The sequence below is a fragment of the Suncus etruscus genome, chromosome 14, assembly GCF_024139225.1.
Source record: "Suncus etruscus isolate mSunEtr1 chromosome 14, mSunEtr1.pri.cur, whole genome shotgun sequence".
Classification (NCBI taxonomy): Eukaryota; Metazoa; Chordata; class Mammalia; order Eulipotyphla; family Soricidae; genus Suncus; species Suncus etruscus.
Window position 1 is genome coordinate 67454948 of NC_064861.1, and position 16968 is coordinate 67471915.

The 16968-nt window shown below is 58.0% G+C and overlaps 1 protein-coding gene across 1 annotated transcript in view; it reads left to right on the forward strand.

Moving 5' to 3' along the window:
• The window catches only part of VAC14 (VAC14 component of PIKFYVE complex), a 60187-nt gene that overhangs the window by 42045 nt on the left and 1174 nt on the right, over positions 1 to 16968 (forward strand). The window contains exons 15-18 of the mRNA XM_049786354.1: positions 12193 to 12367; positions 13101 to 13219; positions 13837 to 13916; positions 14934 to 15084. Of these exons, the coding sequence (XP_049642311.1) occupies positions 12193 to 12367; positions 13101 to 13219; positions 13837 to 13916; positions 14934 to 15084 (525 nt within the window). The remainder of the gene's footprint in view (positions 1 to 12192; positions 12368 to 13100; positions 13220 to 13836; positions 13917 to 14933; positions 15085 to 16968) is intronic.

Consider the following 16968-nt stretch of genomic DNA (forward strand, 5'->3'; position numbering starts at 1 on the left):
GACCCGATCAGCTACCCATTACCCACAGGCCGAAGTTGTTGGGGGGAGGATGTTTGGGCTTTGGGGGATCTTGGGAGGAGGGGTGTCAGCTTCAGGGACTGAGTGCATGTAACAGGCACTGTCTCCCAGGCAGGGGCTTCGGAAACTCGGCCATGAAGTGTGGGGCAGTGGTTTCCTGACAAGTTGGCCCTTCTGCTCCCACAAGTAGTGGGCTTGTACTTGCTGCTATCATTGTCCCCAGCCCCTCAGCCCAAGTCTGGGCAGGTCATCCCAGCTCCAATTGTGGGACCACCCAGTTACCCCAGGACCATGTGGGAAAGCTGCTTCCCTGTCTGAGTTGGAGTATGAGGGGTTTGAGTGCTTCTCCTCAAACCTCTGTTCCTGGTGTTGACCCCCAAGACTCACCCATCAGCTGCCCCCTCAGGCAGAAGTGAAGTGAAATGCTGAACAGACCCACCGCTCACACCTCCTGTTACACACACTTATTCATCCTGTTAACACACTCATCCTGTTCATTCACACATCTTGCTACACACTCATTTTGTTACACTCACATCCTGCTATACTCCCATATCCTATCATATGCTCACATCCTATTCACACTCATACATATTGTTACCCATCCATCCTGTTATGTACTTACATATCCTGTTACACACTCACATCCTGTTGCATTCAGACATCCTGTTACACACCCATTTTGTCATACACACACATCCTGCTACCCAGGCACACTCCTGTTGCGCACACTCTCACAGAACAGGTTTTTTTTTTTTTTTTTTTTTTTTTTTTTTTTTTTTTTTTTTGTGGTTTGGGTCACACCCGGCAGTGCTCAGGGGTTATTCCTGGCTCCGTGCTCAGAAATTGCTCCTGGCAGGCACGGGGGACCATATGGGACGCCGGGATTCGAACCGATGACCTTCTGCATGAAAGGCAAACGCCTTACCTCCATGCTATCTCTCCGGCCCACAGAACAGGTTTTTGTCACACATACACATGTATGCCTCCAGCCTGTCACTGGGCCTCTTGCTCCAATTCCAGCCCTTGCCCTTGCACACAGTGGTCAGCTGACCTCTTCCCTACCTAGTTTCTATCATCATGGGGCCCAACACTAGCAGAGTCACCCACTTTAGGTTCTGGCACTGGAGATCCACAGTGCCAGGTCACTGGTGTGGCACTCAGTGTGTAGGATGTTACTGGTATTGAATTCGCAGCCTTGAGCCTGAGTTGGACACTTATCTCCCAGCCAAGCGCCCCCAGACAGATGGTGTAAGGCAGCAGGCCCCGCACCTGACACCACACCTAGCACTTTTTATTGTCTGACAAGTGTTTTGTTTTGGTTTGTTTTCGGGAACCAGGGAAATGCTGGTAGGTGCACACCAGGCAACCACAAGCTCTGACTGATTTTTTTGTTTTGGGCCCTCCTGGTGATGCTCAGAACTTACTCCTGGCTCTGCACTCAGAATTCACTCCTGGTAGAGCTCAGGGGACCCCTATGGAATGCTAGGTATTGAACCTTGGTTAGCCACACACAAGATAACTGCCCTCCCTGCTGCACTGTTGTTCCAACTCTGGCTGATGTTTAAACTAAACTGCCTTAGGAGACCCAGGGCACCCAGAGCTCTCTTGCCTGCCCTCCCCAATTCTGGGACAATCATTCCTCACACACACACACACACACACACACACACACACACACACACACGCCTACTCTGGGACAATCATTCCTCACACACACACACACACACACACAAAATCATTCTTGACACACACACAAACACACACACACACTGGGACAATCATTCCTGACACACACACACAATCATTCCTGACACACACACACACACAATCATTCCTGACACACACACAATCATTCCTGACACACACACACACACACACAATCATTACACACACACACACACACACCCCTACTCCACTGGATCCAGACACCTTGATCTCCCCTGCTACTGTGCATTCGACCTTATGTCAGGGACCTAGCAAAGACCCGGACACACACACACACACACACACACACACCACACACACACCACACACACACACACACACCCGCCTACTCCACTGGATCCAGACACCTTGATCTCCCCTGCTACTGTGCATTCGACCTTATGTCAGGGACCTACCAGAGACCCGGAGCTTGAGCAAACATGTGTCCTCTTAGCCTCGTTCAAGCCTCACTAGGACCCTCCCTGCAGCTCTGACTGGCTCCTGTGGGATAACAACTCCCTCCATAGCTGGGCAGGTTCTAGGGTGCACAGCAGGACTTTGTGGAGCGGGTGGGGGTGGCATTCCTGCAGAGAGCTGTGGATCCCCTGGGGCAGTGCCTGGCTGCCTTCATGAGCTATTTCCTCACATGAAAGGCCCGTCCTGACTAATCCTAGGGATTAGTGACGTTGCAGAAAGTGCTAGATCTGCCCTCAGCAGCATGAATGAGGGCTGTGGTGTGAGAGTTAAACCTGGTCACAGCCCCACAGCCCCGCAGCAGGCACCCTGGCTCTGACCTACCACCAGCCATTCAGCACCCCCTACCCTGTCAGTGCCCTCCTGTTAGCCAGGACTGGCACAGACAATCAGCATTCCCTCCACCTGGAAAAACAAAGCCAGTCTCCTGGCTCAGAGTCTCCCAAGCACAGCCCTCAGGCCTGCTGTGGCCAACATCAGGTGAAGTGACAGCAGCCAGAGGACAGAGTAGGCCTGGAGCAAAGCCCCAAGGCCCAGTGGGGCCCACCCCACTGTGGGTTTCATATGCAACTTGGGCACAGCACTGACAGCCACTGTCCCAGCAGTCCCTTTACCTCCCAGAGCAACAGCACCCCCTCATCAGGCATGGAGGGGGACCCAGTACCCTGGGGAGCATCCCCCCACATGCATCCCAGCTGGTAGCCCTGGGCCTCAATGGCAAATCTCGGGCATTGGAAGAGGACTCAGTTGAGGGGTGCCCCAAGCCTTTCCTCAGTGGCAGTGACTGAGCTGGGGGACATAGGCTCTCAGGCAGCCCCCCAGAAGGGAGGCAGGTCCCAGACCCACAGTCAGTCCTTCCTGAGACTGGCAGCCGCCCTGCTTGGGTGGGTGACCGAGAAACTTCTGTGCTGCAGGTCTGGAGGACCTGGATCTCATGGCCCCTCGGAGCACAGACGTGCCCTAGTTTTTCTTCCACTCTCACTCGCTCTGCTGACGCTTGGCCAAGAACTGGCTTTTAGAGGCAGCCGGCAGGGCCGAGCCAGGACTCTGTGGAGCCCGCATCTGTGACCTTGCACAGAACGCTTACTGAGAGGAATTGAAGGGGCCGGGGTGGGGGGCTTTAAAATTGAAGAAATCAATGAGGTTCCTCACCCGATTCCCCGACTCCTCCACTGCCCCCCAACCCCCCCCCCCACACACACACACACACGTGTCAAGAGCTAATGAGCAAGTGGGTAGAAATAAGGATCCATGAGGCTAGAAACCAGGCCACAGCTGGCAGCCAGCGGTGCCCGCTGAGTCAAGGGGGGTGGAGCGAGCACGTGTCCCCCGACCCCCACTGTCAGGGTATACACGGGGCTCATCAACCCCCAGGAAGGGTCAGCTGCCCTCTGTCGGGGGGCAGAATACTGGAGAGATCTATCTACCTCTGGATACAGGGCAAGAGAAGGACCCCTCACAGGATCCAGGAAGGGTGGGAAAGGGTGTCTCATTGGGGCGGGGCGGGGAGCACTCACTGTCCACCCATCCATGATTGATCTGTCTCCCCTCACAGCCCTCAGCAGTTTCCTATCCCAGACTGGTGTGACCATTAGGCAAGGCCTCCTGCCACCCCATCATTCTAGAAGGGTCAGTGCTGCTGTACAGCAATAGGAGCAGTAACAAGAACCATGTGCAAGACCTTCTCCTGGGGCCAGAGCAGTAGTACAACGGGGAAGGCTCTGGCCTTGCAGATAGTCAACCCAAGTTCAATCCCAGGTGTCCTGTATGGTACCGAGTCCGTCAGAAATTATTCCTGACTGAGCACAGAGCCAGGAGTAACCCTGAACACCACTAGGTGTGGCCCAAAAAGCAAGCAAAAAATAAAAAAATTAAAACTGACTTTAAATAAAAAGTCCTGGAGCCATAGCAATAGCACAATGGTAGGGCATTTGCCTTGTACACAGCCAACCCAGGAAGGACCCCAATTCAATTCCTGGCATCCTATATGGTCCCCCAAGCCTGCCAGGAGTGATTTCTGAGTGCAGAGCCAGGAGTAACCCCTATGCTGCCAGGTGTGACCAAAAATAAGTAAATGAATAAATAAATATAAATAAATAAAAAGCCTTTGCCGGCCAGACATCCTGCCTCAGTGTGGGGTGTGGTGGTGTGGGGGCCAGGCCCTGCTGTCTTCAAATGCTTCTTCCTTGGCCCCTGCTCTTTGCCTGCTTCTTCCTGCTGCCACTTCCCTAGGAAACAGCAGCTTTGCCCTCCCAAGTCCCACACCATCCCTCTCCAGCACCTCTGCCTATGGCCCTGACTGCCAGTTGGCCCCTTCCTCATGCAGCCTCACTTCCTTTCTGCCCTGCCCCTTCCTTCTGCTGCTCAGGGCTGCTCAAGCTCTCCCTCAAGCTCTCCCTGTGGAGACTGGGCCCCCCCAGCAGGAAGGTAATTGGTTTCTCAGGCCGCCCACTGGGCACCCCAGATGCGAGTCTTTGCCATCTTCCTCCATCCTGGGGGCAGGAGAGGGGAGGGGAGACCAGGGATGGGGGGGGAGGAATTAAGAAGGGGAGGAGAGGAAGGGGGAGGGAGAGCTGGGGAAGGAAGCCGAGAGAATGAGGAGAGGAGGAGACATGAAAGAGGAAGGAAGGGGAGTATGAGAGAGGAGATGGGATATCTGAAACAGGAAGGACCCCTGCCTTCTGCTTCTCAGCCACCTGCAGCCACAGCCCAAGGCTTTGCTCCTTGGGGGCTCCTAATATTTGACTGAGCAGACCCATCACCCCATCAGTACTGATATCTAGGTGTCTGTTTGATAACTGTTTTTTTTTGCTTTTTGGGGAAGGCACACCCAGTAAAGCTCAGGGGTTACTCCTGGCTATCTGCTCAGAAATCGCTCCGCTCCTGGCTTAGGGGACCATAAGGGACGTGAGGGGATCGAACCACGGTCCGTTCTGGGTAAGACACATGCAAGGCAAACATCCTACCACTGCGCCATTGCTCTGGCCCCTCTGTTCGATATCTGGATGTCTTCCTGATATCAGGTGTCTGTCCTGGCAGGACTGGGTCGGGAGGACATGGTTTCATGGCAGCTTAGATGGTCTCAGCTCCCTTTTTTTTTTTTTTTTTTTTTTTTTTTTTTGGGTCACACCCGGCGGTGCTCAGGGGTTACTCCTGGCTGTCTGCTCAGAAATAGCTCCTGGCAGGCACGGGGGACCATATGGGACACCGGGATTCGAACCAACCACCTTTGGTCCTGGATCGGCTGCTTGCAAGGCAAACGCCGCTGTGCTATCTCTCCGGGCCCGGTCTCAGCTCCCTTTTATCTCTGTGGGTCTGGGGGCTGCCTGCATGGAGGCCGGATGCATGAACACAAGGACACACACACAGGCCCAGCCCCACTGCAGGGAGGAGCCAGAGACCCGAAGGGCTGGTTCAGAAGTAATGGCCAGAGTCCAAGGAGGTGGGGAATCCCTGCCCCAGTCCCTCTAAGATCATGTCACCTGCCTTCTCCAGCAGGAGTGCCCCCTCAGCCTTACCCCATGGTCATTGTCTCCCTCCACCCCCAAGGGGGAGTCCCTCAGAACTTCTGAACTTAGAACCAGAAGAAGGGATTGGGGTGGGGTGGGGTGGGGGCTACTCAGTGGTGTGACACGTATCTTGTACCCACAAGCCCTGAGTTTGACCCTCAGCATCTCTGGCTGCTCAGTACCACCAACATGGGCCCTGCAATGATTTAAAAAAATATAATAAAAAGAGGTAGGGCCAGAGAGATAGCATAGAGGTAAAGTGTTTGCCTTGCATGCAGAAGAATGGTGGTTCGAATCCCGGCATCCCATATGGTCCCCCGAGCCTGCCAGGGGCGATTTCTGAGTGTAGAGCCAGAAGTAGCCCCAGAGTGCTGCCAGGTGTGACCCAAAAAACAAAAAATAAAAATAAAATAAATAAAAAGACGTGCTGGCACACCCCTCACCCCAAAATACGCAGCCTCAGAGATGAGACTCCAGGGGTCTCCATTAAGGAGCAGCCCTATTCCCCAGGTCCGTCTCAGAAGAATCGTTAGGATCGCATTATAATGATCACTCCCTGCAAACAGGCAGCTGGGACGAGCTCTGCCTGGTTTTCCATGAAACCTGCATCTTTGGAGCCAAGAACCACAGCCACTAAAAATACCATCTCTCGGCTGTTGGCTGTTGATCCTCTCGTTTGTAAAACGCAGGTTTCCATTGTTGGATCTGCAGCCCTCACCCTAAGCTCACCAAGAGACTCAGCTGGCATAGGCCACGTCTGGGACTCCAGGGCGCACTGGCTTCTCACTGGCTCAGGAGGGATCGTGGAGCATTTTTAGGCCTGAGCATCCTGGCCACCACCTCCACCCCCCACAGTCACCAGCTCAGAGTTTTACATCTCTTCCCAAACCTCAGTCTTCCTGAACACACACACACCTACCAGATGGGGTATCGGGCTGTTGTGGGGGTTTCCTAGCTCTGATCTGGCCACTGTGCACCCCAGAACAGAACCATCCCCTCCAGACGTGGAGACCCCACTGGGAACAGGGTCTTTGCCTCCCTTCTGTGATGGGGGCCGCCACCCACCTCCCTCTGTGTGGTCTCCCTCTCCCACACCATGGCAGTGCCCCATGCTGGGCACGTGGGGGGCAGGATTGGTCCCTAGAGGAACCCTCCCACGCTGCCTCCTGCTTGGGCTCCTTTGTGCATCTTCAGTTCCCCAGGAAGCGTCACAAAAGGAATTTTTTTGTCTGCCAGCAGGCAGGGGGGTAATGGAGCGTGTGAAGACAAGGAACAGTGCTCCCCTCCATCGGGGTCCTCTCCGTGTGGGCTCCCCCTCCCAGCCTGTCCTCTCTGATCTGGTCCCGGTCCCCAAGCAGTCGGGTCTGCCAGCTGTTTGCTGTTCCCCACTTTCCCAGTGTGTTTTCTGCCCCGTTTCTCAGTGCCCTTGAAGTGGGCACTTGTCAAGAACAGGAGAACAGGCTCAGTCCCTACCATCTCATCATCACCTGACCAGAGCAGGGAGGCACTGGGGATGGCTGGGCAGCTGCAGAGCTCAGGCCACCTCTCCCCTCTCCCCATGGGCACCACTCAGGGAGCTCAGGACTGCTCAGGTGAAGATGAGAGAGGGAATGCAGACACACTTCTCTGAGGAGTAGGGAGTGCCTCCAGGGTTGTCTGAGGCAGCCAATGCCCACTATATGCTAGCAGGAACCTGCAGGAGACTGAGGACATGAGGAGGGAGGCAGCCGGATTCATGGCCCCTCCTTGGGGCTTCTCCCAAAGTGGCCTCATGAGTCTGCCTCTGTCCTGGCCATGGTCTGGGCTTGGGGAGTAGGTGGGTCCAATGTCCCGGCATCCTTTATGGACTCCAGTGGGTCCAATTCAGCCAGCTCCCAGGATCTCTGGTGGGCCAGGACACCGAAAGGGTTAGGGGGCCTTGCTGAGAGACATGAGGAGCTGGCACCAAGGCTGCTGCCAGGGTGGAACTCAGAGGTTCAACAGAAGAGATGTTACAAGGACTGGAGGTAGAAGTAGCTACGGCCTCAGCACAGAGCAGAGCATGGGCGCAGCCAGGCCTGCAGGCGGCTCTGTGGACTGAGGGGCGCGGTGTGTGGTACAGAGCAAATGGCAACCTGTGGCCAGGAACAGAGAGGAAGAACGGGAAGGGGTGCGGGCAGCAGCAGGAAGTAGGACTGAGAGTGGCTGGCCCAGTGTGAGCAGCCAACCTGATCCCCTGACTCCTCGCAGCCCCAGCCTGGCTAGCCCTGTTTCTCGGGAGATCACCCCAAGAGTCTGAAGGAAGAAATGGCAGCAGTGCCCCATGGTAAAGGGCTCCCCCCCACACAGCTCTCTCTGCAGGGACTTGGACCCCCACTGGGGAGGTCCCCACGGCAGTGGGGAATGGACTCATCTTTGCTCAGTCTCTAGGCTTTGTTCTTCCCCTGGAGCTTTGTGGGAAGCAGGCAGCCAGGCCACAGAGACACTGGCCAAACTGGGGGGCTGTCACAGGGAACTGCCCAACAGAGGTTTGGAGGGACCTGCTGAGGGAATTATTGGGTCTGCGAGGTCCTGGCCCTCAGAAACAGGCACCCACCCAGTTGGGGCTTGCAGGGGCAGGGGACTGATGCCACAGAGAGAGCCCAGGTAATGGTGCAATGGAAGGTTCTGAAGATACAGGCTCCAGACCATGTGCAGGGCCAGGGACGAATCACTCAGGCCTACACCTGGCAAACCCTGAGGCTTGTTGGTAGACAGACTGGGACCATGTGTGCCCTCCCCCACCCCATCACCCACCCTGCTAAGGCCCCAGGGCAGCAGAGGGAGCCAGGGTACCAGTGCTGGGAAAGGGCAGCCGCAGGGCAGTTCCCGCCCCCCCCCCCCAGTTGACTAGAAGTGAGTTTCTTCAACGAGACCCCCACCCACTCTTCTCTGCCCTGAGTCTTCAAAGGGGGAAACCCACAGAGGCCCTGGATTTGCCCACAAAAGTTGGGGGCCGAGGAAGGACCCATTTGCCCACCCTTTCATAATCTCTTCCTCCATGTGCAGCGCCAGCACCTGAAGCACACCTGGTTCCACTTGCCACACACCTGTGCCCCATCTGTGTCCAGGCTCTGGGCCACCTCCTTTGAGGGGCATGGCCTGTCATGCACCTGCCCCGCACAAACCTCGCACACTCACTGGCTCTGACAGACCTACCCCGACTCCCCACCAAAGTAACTTGGGCCTCCCTGTTTCTCTAGCTCCACATTTTCTTCTACACACACATATACACACACACACACACACGTGCCATGAGCCCAGCAGTGCTTACACACACACGTGCATAGAGCCCTTAAGGGTCAAGAAAGGAGACAAGCCAGTGACTGTTGGGAAATAGCCCTGGGACAGAGCCTAGGGTCTAGGACCGGGGGAGGGCAGAAGGGGACAGTCAGCTGGAGCCTGTGGCCCCCCAGAGGCCACCCATTATGGGCCAAGAGACAAGTGGACAAAAGGCCCTTTTCTCCCCTTCACCCCGCTTCCACCCAGCAGGACCCAGAAAAACAAGTCTTCAGGCCTCCTGCCCCAAACTTAAGTGCTCAGACACATCGACTGCATTAGCTTCCTGCGTTTCGAAGGCCTGGGCTGCCAAGGTTGCTGTGGCTGCTGAGGAGCGGCTGAGATAAATAAAACAGATTCAGTCTTCATGCTGGGGAGGCTGAGAGCAGGAGGGGAAGCAGAGTGCAAGGGGGTGGCGGCATCCAGGCTCTGGAACTTTCCAGACTTCGGGTGGCCACTTGGTGACCCCATTCTGTTCTCTCTGTCTGTCTGTCTGTCTCTCTCTCTCTCTCTCTCTCTCTCTCTCTCTCTCTCTCTCTCTCCTCCCTCTCTCTCCTCTCTCCTCTCTCAGCATTCCATGGGCCCAGGGGACGTGGCTTCTCGGGTGGGAAAGACTCTGGGACGCCCCGTTTTCTAGCTGGGATATGAGGCTGCATGTCAGGTTTCTGCTCCAAGGCTCATTTCTCCTAGGAAAGAGCTGGGTCCCCGGGAGATGCAGATGCCAGCTGGTGTCCATTGACAGAGGGAAAGCTCTGTCCTTCTGTGCTTGGCCCTAGCCCTTGCAGCAGTGGAGTTGGAGGGAGGGGGAGTGGCTAGCCAGAAGCCCTGGAATCCAGGCGCCCTGGGCTATCCAGCTTCAGCCTCAGGGATGAAGACTGAGCAAGAACTTCTTGGTGACCCACAGATTCCCCCAGAAAGGAATAGTACTCATAGGCTGGGTGGGTCCCAGCTGGCCCAGGAAGACCTACATGGGGAGACACTTAGAGGTGGAGAAACTAGAACGAGGAAGGGGTTGCGCTGGCAGGCTTGACCGATAGGGGGTGCCAGTGAGTTTGGCATCTGACCTCCCATGGTGCCTACTGGGCTGACACCTGTCCTGGCAAGGATGGGCTCCTCTGGGGTTCAGGGAGAAAGGGCAGCACCATCCCAGACCCATCCTCAGGTAGTGAAGACCCTGAAGGGCCCTCCATCCCCCAGGCAGAGACACTAAGACAAGCAGGCTTGCAAGGTACTGCTGCCGGGCGCCCTCAGAAATGCGTGACACAGCCCCGAGCTAGGCCCCAGAAGGCTCTGTGACCTGCACCCACCTCTCCTTGGCTATCACCAGAGAAAGTCCTCTGCCTGGGGGTGCCTGGGGAGCCCCGCACCAGTGGTGTCCAGGCTGTGACAACAGAAGTGCCATGAACTGTGGACAGTCTGTGAGCGTGCTTGGAAACGTCCACACTGGCCCCCAAAGACTCCCCTACCCCGAGCTGTGTGTCCCGAGCCTAGAGCAGGTGGAGAGAAGAACTAGCAGGATCAGAGGGCCTGAGGTGTCTCATGAACTGGGTTGGATCTACGCAGTCCCCGGGGCACACAGCTGTGTAGGCGTGGCCTGTCTAGGTTCCCCACATGCTCCACAGTGATGTGCCAGGTCTGTCCCTCATGGAGAGTATGGAGCCGGCTAAACTGGGAATTTGGGGGGCCAGGACAGCACTTTCCTTAGGAACAGAAAAAGCCCAGTGGTGTCTGCCTTGCCCTGGCCAGTGCCAGGGACCAGGGCCCACAGGCTTCTGAAAGATCACCCCTAGTTGCTACACGGAAAGCAGATTTGTGGGTCCGAGGAGTGGGCACAGAGGAGGCACAGGGCTGCAAGGTAAGTGGGGACAGCCTCCTCCGGCTCAGGAGGATGTTTGACACCCTGTCAGTGTCAGACACCCAAGCAGGCATCCTCTGCCTCTTGGGGACCCCTTCCAGCTGAGCCCCTTCCACCACCTCCTCAGATGCCAGAGCCTCAGCCCTGCCCCCCTTTTCACCATGCCTCCCTGTCCTGCAGGCTACCCGGCAGCCACCTCAGCTGTGGCCACTCGTCATGGAAACGGCAGCTGCATGCATCCCCACCCCCAACCTGCCCTTCTGGAACATTCCTGTCCCACAGCCCTGGAGACAGGAAGTGCCATCTGTCCTTCATCTGAGGGCTGAGGCATCCCCACCCATGTCCCTGCATGGGGAGTGACTATACGTATACCCTACCCCACTGTGCCCCCATGGAGGAGAAGACAGTGTTGCTCAGATAAACACGGTGGGGTCACCCAGATGCTGCCCCAATGGCCCCCACCCCTGGGCTGGCAAGTGGGAAGCCAGCAGGTTTGGACTGACCTTCCTTTCCCCCCCATTTCCCCACTGCCTTGTTTGATTCTCTGGTGGTTTCTTGTCTGAGTCTCACAGCTCCAGCCAGGCTGGGCCATAGGACTCTCCCATCCTCGTTATTAGTGCTTTGGGCCCTCTGGGTGCTCAGGGAGGTTTCCAGGCCATGAGATGTTGGGAAACAGCAGCATGTGTGATGGTCAATGACCAGGATGGTCAGAGCCCAGGACGCTCAGTGCTCAGCACCATCAGTGCTAGTTCATTGCTCAGAGCAGGATCTGGGCCATGCGGGTCACCCCAAAGCCTCAGCCCAGTCTGAGCCACATCGTCCAGAAGAAGCGAAAGTGGAGGGGCTGCACCGCCCAGCAGAAGACAGTGAGGGATCCCATCCATCCTCAGTCCCTCACAGTCAGGAATGGGCAGATGACTCTTTGTCGCTCCTGTTTTATTCCTTCTTAGCTCCCAGGAAGTTTGGAGGCCCCCAGCAGGCTTCCTCCCCCTCTGTACCACCCCCACTGAGACCCCAGAAGAGCTGTGTGTGCTCCCACCCTCCAACCCCCTCGCCATGCACTGGGGCCACCAGACCCAGAGAGGAGTCCTTTGTCCCCTACCCCAGACCCACAGGTGTGCTCCATCCAGAAATGGGGGTGGTAGCCCCCAGGTGCAGTGTCAAGAAGCACCGGGAGTACCTGGCTGGGAGTGTGTTGCCAAGGGACCCCAGGAGGGAATGAAGTGTCTCCGATTTGTGTGTCCCGTGTCTCCGATTTGTGTGTCCCGTGAGGCTCTGAGAGCGTGTCAGGGGGTCGCAATGTCCGTGCCATGATCTCCACACCATCCGCAGGCAGCTGTGTCTGCTGCTGAACGCCGAGAACATCTTCCACTCCATGGCCGACATCCTGCTGCGGGAACAGGACCTGCGCTTCGCCTCCACCATGGTGCACACGCTCAACACCATCCTGCTCACCTCTGCCGAGCTCTTCCAGCTGCGTGGCCAGCTCAAGGACCTCCAGAGCCCGGTATGACCACAGGAGCCCCAGGGGAGGATAGAGTGTGGGGTCTCTTTGGGGGTATGGGGGTTCGACCCAGGCTCCACGTACCCCTCCCACCCCCTGGCTCCCATCAGAGTGATGATGGGGCCAGAAGACAGGAGTCAGCACCTTCTGCCCTCCACCCACCCTACCCTCCTCTCCCCCAGCTGCACGCTCTGGCCGGCTGGCACCCCGTCGAGAATTGGGGTGTTGGAATACAGCCTCGTCTGCCCTCAGGAGAGCTCCAAGGGCACAGCACAGGGATGGGGGTCCTGGGCTGGGCTGCAGGACAATCTGAAACCATCGAGGTCTTCAGGGCCAGTGTCCCAAGTGTGCCTGGGCCAAGTGATTTGGCACAGTCGGAACAGTGGGCCCCATCGTGTCCTGCATTCTCTCCAGACTCTTGCAGGGGGCTGGAGAATTCTCAGGCCGGGGCTCCCTAGCCCTGACCTCTGCAGGGTCCCAAGTGGAGGGTGAGTGGGGGAGGTCCAGGTTCTCGAAAGGCCCCTCCCAGCCCAGCACATAGCTCTGCGGCCCAGAGGTAATGACAGGGTCTGAGCGGCTGTCAGCGTTTTCCTTTGTGACGGCGTCTTTCCAGCTGCGCTGCCAAAGGCGGCAGCACAACCACGGGTGCTGAGCTGGCTCCCGGCGCCCCGAGAGAACCCCAAGCCTTGGAGCCACCACACTGACCACCACCCGCCCTCACCCCATCTCCCCTCAGGAGAGCCAGAGCTTGTTCTGCTGCCTGTACCGCTCCTGGTGCCACAACCCTGTCACCACCGTGTCCCTGTGCTTCCTCACCCAGAACTACCGGCACGCCTACGACCTCATTCAGAAGTTGTATCCGCTGGGAGGGAGGCGGGCTGGGGAAGCACAGCACCTCCAACAGACCAGGGGCCAAAAAAAAGCTTTCCTCCTTGGAAAGGAGGTTGGGAGTGGGAGGTCCACCTTGCTGCAGACTCCACACCCATCACCCTAGGGGCTGGCTTGGCCCAGGGGTAGCCATGGAACCTAGCCTAGTCTGCTACAGTCAGGCCAGTAACATGTAGGCACAGCTGACAGGCCCTGAGGCCTCTGGAACAGGGACACCCCCGGCTCATGCCTCCCCAGTCCCCACGGAGGCAGAACTGGCCGCCTTCCTGGGTGAGGAGGTCTTGGCCCTGCAGTGCCTGAGAGAGGTGGAGGGTCAATAGATCTGGCCTTGTGCCTCTGGGGACCTGCTCCCTGCCCCCTGACATTGCTCTCCTGGGCCCAGACACACAACTGCACCCCGCCCCACTCTAGGCAGCCATGGTCCTGGCCTTGTGGAGCAGAGTGGACAGAAGGGGCCTTTGCTCTGCTTCCACCCCACCCGGGCACTGCTCAGGCCAGGTGGCCCCGTGCTTCAGAAATTGCTGTCTGGATGCCCCCACCAGCCCCACTGCCCCCAGCTCCTCTTTCCTTGACCACCTGCCCAGTGGGGACCTGGAGGTGACTGTGGACTTCCTCACAGAGGTGGACAAACTGGTGCAGCTGCTGGAGTGCCCCATCTTCACATGTGAGAATCGGGCTGCCCTGGGGGGGGGGGGTGCAGGCGTGGAGGATACAGGCCCAGGAGACCTACTCAGGCTGAGCCGGTGGCAGGGGCCAGGGAGCCACTGTCTCTCCTAGGGGCCACAATGAGTACCCTCAGCAGGTCTCACTGCTCTGGGGGGACACGCCCAGCTGTCCTGCACCCCCGAGCCTGCCGGCAAGTGACACCCTGGCTGAATGACCCATGTGGCAGCTGCCAGGGTGAGCTGCTCTTGGTGCCTCGACATTTATGGCTGCTCCCGAAGCTAGTGCTGAATGGAGCAGCCACGTGTCAGGGATTCAGCAGCCTCCATCCTGCCAAGCTGGGCCCCTGACCCCATCGGCCCAGCCCCCCACTCTCTGGCTGTGTCTCTTCTGGGCCAGGCTCAACCCCTCAGCCTCCTGCCAGGAGGAAACTCAGAGCTAAGGGCTACCCCGTCCCCTCAACTTCTCCAGACAGGGCTGCACCATGACAAAGGCGGCCACGCCTGGCTCTAGCCTGCTTTCCAGCACCCATCCCAGTAGCCCCCCCTCGCTTCAACCCAGAGTCCCAGTCAAGAAGGATGCTACGCTTATGTCAGGGTAGCCAGTCCTGGAGGCCCCCAATGGGATCCCGCTAGTGACCCCTGGCTCCCCCCAAATCCCAGCACAGCTACTACTAGGATGACCCTCGGGTTTCTCCCCACAAGGTCCATATCCAGGGGCTCATAGAGCAAACGTGGGGTATTGAGTTGGGATGGGAGGCACAGTAGGAGGCAACTCCGTGCAGCTGGGATAGGGTTTGGTGGGCCAAAGTAGGGTTCTGGCAACCCACAGACGTGCCCAGGCTCAGGTCATATGCCCAAAGCAGCAGCCCCAGACCGCCGTGGGCAGCCTCACCCCCATCTACCCTGCATTGCCCTGCTGGCCACAGCTCGCACAGTGCTGGGGGCATGAGGTCAGCCCCAGGTTAAGGGGGTTCTTTAGGGGTCTGAGCCCTGACCTCTACCTCTACCTGCTCTAGACCTGCGTCTGCAACTGCTGGACGTGAAGAACAACCCGTACCTGATCAAGGCTCTGTACGGGCTGCTCATGCTGCTGCCCCAGAGCAGCGCCTTCCAGTTGCTGTCCCGCCGCCTCCAGTGTGTGCCCAACCCCGAGTTGCTGCAGCCCGAGTGAGTGGGGCCCGGCTGGGTGAACCTGAAAAGTGTCCTGGTAACCCTAGGTCCCATCCCTGGGGCCACAGCTAAATGGGGATGCCCTCCAGGGCATAGTTGCGCCCAGCCCTGATGAAGCCCCACAGAGTTAGATGGGGTGTCCCAGTTGCCTGAACATCCCATCTCTGGCAGAGGCTTTAACCTGGACCACTGGGGGCCCTTAGCACGGCATGGGGTATGGAGGGGCAGGGTTCGTGTGGTCCTGGGCCTCGTCCCCCAGCGGCCAGCCCGCAGCCCCAAGGGCCGTGTCTATATTTGGTAACCCTTGGAGGCTCTGCCTCATCACAGGCATTTGGCATCCGAGATGGAAAATTTCACTGTTGGGTCGCCATGGAAACAGGCAGAGCCACGGAGAAGATTTACGCTGCGTGGCGGCCTGGCCCTCGTCGGATGGCCCGGGGTATCTAGAATTCCCTGCCGGGCGCTCAGAGCCGCTCAGTCCACTCGTCTGGGCCCTTCTCTCTCACAGACAGGAGCAATCACCGGGCACAGACCTGAGCCAAGCCCTGTTCCCCGCACATTGGCCATGGGCTGCATGGCTCTGTCCACCCCAGGCCTCTAGAGAGGGGCCTCACCTTCCAGCAGTGCACCCCCCCCCGGGGGGGGGGCCTAGGGTCCAGATCAGCCCAGCTGCTGCACAGCCTGGGGGTGACACGGACTGGATTTGTGTTTGGATCCCCAGGGCCCCTGAGACCACCCCACCCCCAGGAGCAGCTGAAAAAGGGGTCAGGTTGCAGGGCTGGGCACCAAGCACCCCACCACGGCCAGGCAGGCAGCTGGAAGCAGAGTCGGGTTCCCGACGGTCCTGCTGGCAGGGACAGCTGGGGGACTTGCCCTTTGGGCAGTCAGAGCCTGGATCCCCACCTCAGGCTTCTGGGCCACACCCCAGAGCTCCTCAGAGAAGTGAGAGAGGACCCCTAAGGACAGAGCCAGGGAGTCACTGAACAACATGGCAGGGGTGTGGGTGGGCGGACAGCAGGGGAGAGGCTGGTGTCTGAACTGGAATATTGGAGGGATCAGAAAGACCCAGGGGCGCCCAGCCTCAAGTGACCTGTCCCATGCGAGGCTCTAGGCCTGCACATCACCCCATCATCCCCTACAAGGGTGGGGTTACACCCAGCATCAGGGCTGCATCACTGTCCCTCAGCCTCCCTGGATAGGGACCCCCTGACCCCCATAGCAGGGCCATCCTGGCCCCTGGAATCAGGAATCAGGGTAAGTGTTCAGGGTGCTGCCCCAGGAGCCCCCTAAGGATGAGACTGATACCACATCCACATCTGCCCATTGTCTTCAGCTGGAGAGTGGGGGTGGGAGGGAGGCTCAGGCCAGGCCCTTGAGGATCCTTGCACTGGGGGGGAAGCGCCATTGTGTCTCCCGAAATGTACTGGGCAGACCATGTGCCCCAGCCTCAAACCACTGGGCTCCAGTTGGCGTGACTTGAGGGTATGAAGTACAGTCTTGTTTTGTTTTGTTTTTTATTTGGTTTTGGTTTTGGTTTTGGGGCCATACCCGATGGCGCTCTGGGTTTACTCCTGGCACTGCTTTCAGAAATCGTTCCTGGCAGGCTCAGGGGACCATATGGGATGCTGGAATCGAACCCGGGCCGTTTCCGGGCCAGCCACGTGCAAGGCAAACACCCTACTGCTGTGCTATCTCTCGGGAACCCTAAAGTACAGTCTTGGCCCCGCTCACTGCCCAGGGCTCCCTAAGTTGGCACCAGCCTTTTACCCCCACATCTATTCTGGGGGGACCCCCTCTTTCAAGCGAGGCTGGGATAAGTCAAGGCCAGACTACTGGGAAGAGCCAAGTCTGGGCATGCTGGACTCCTGGACATCCCAGATT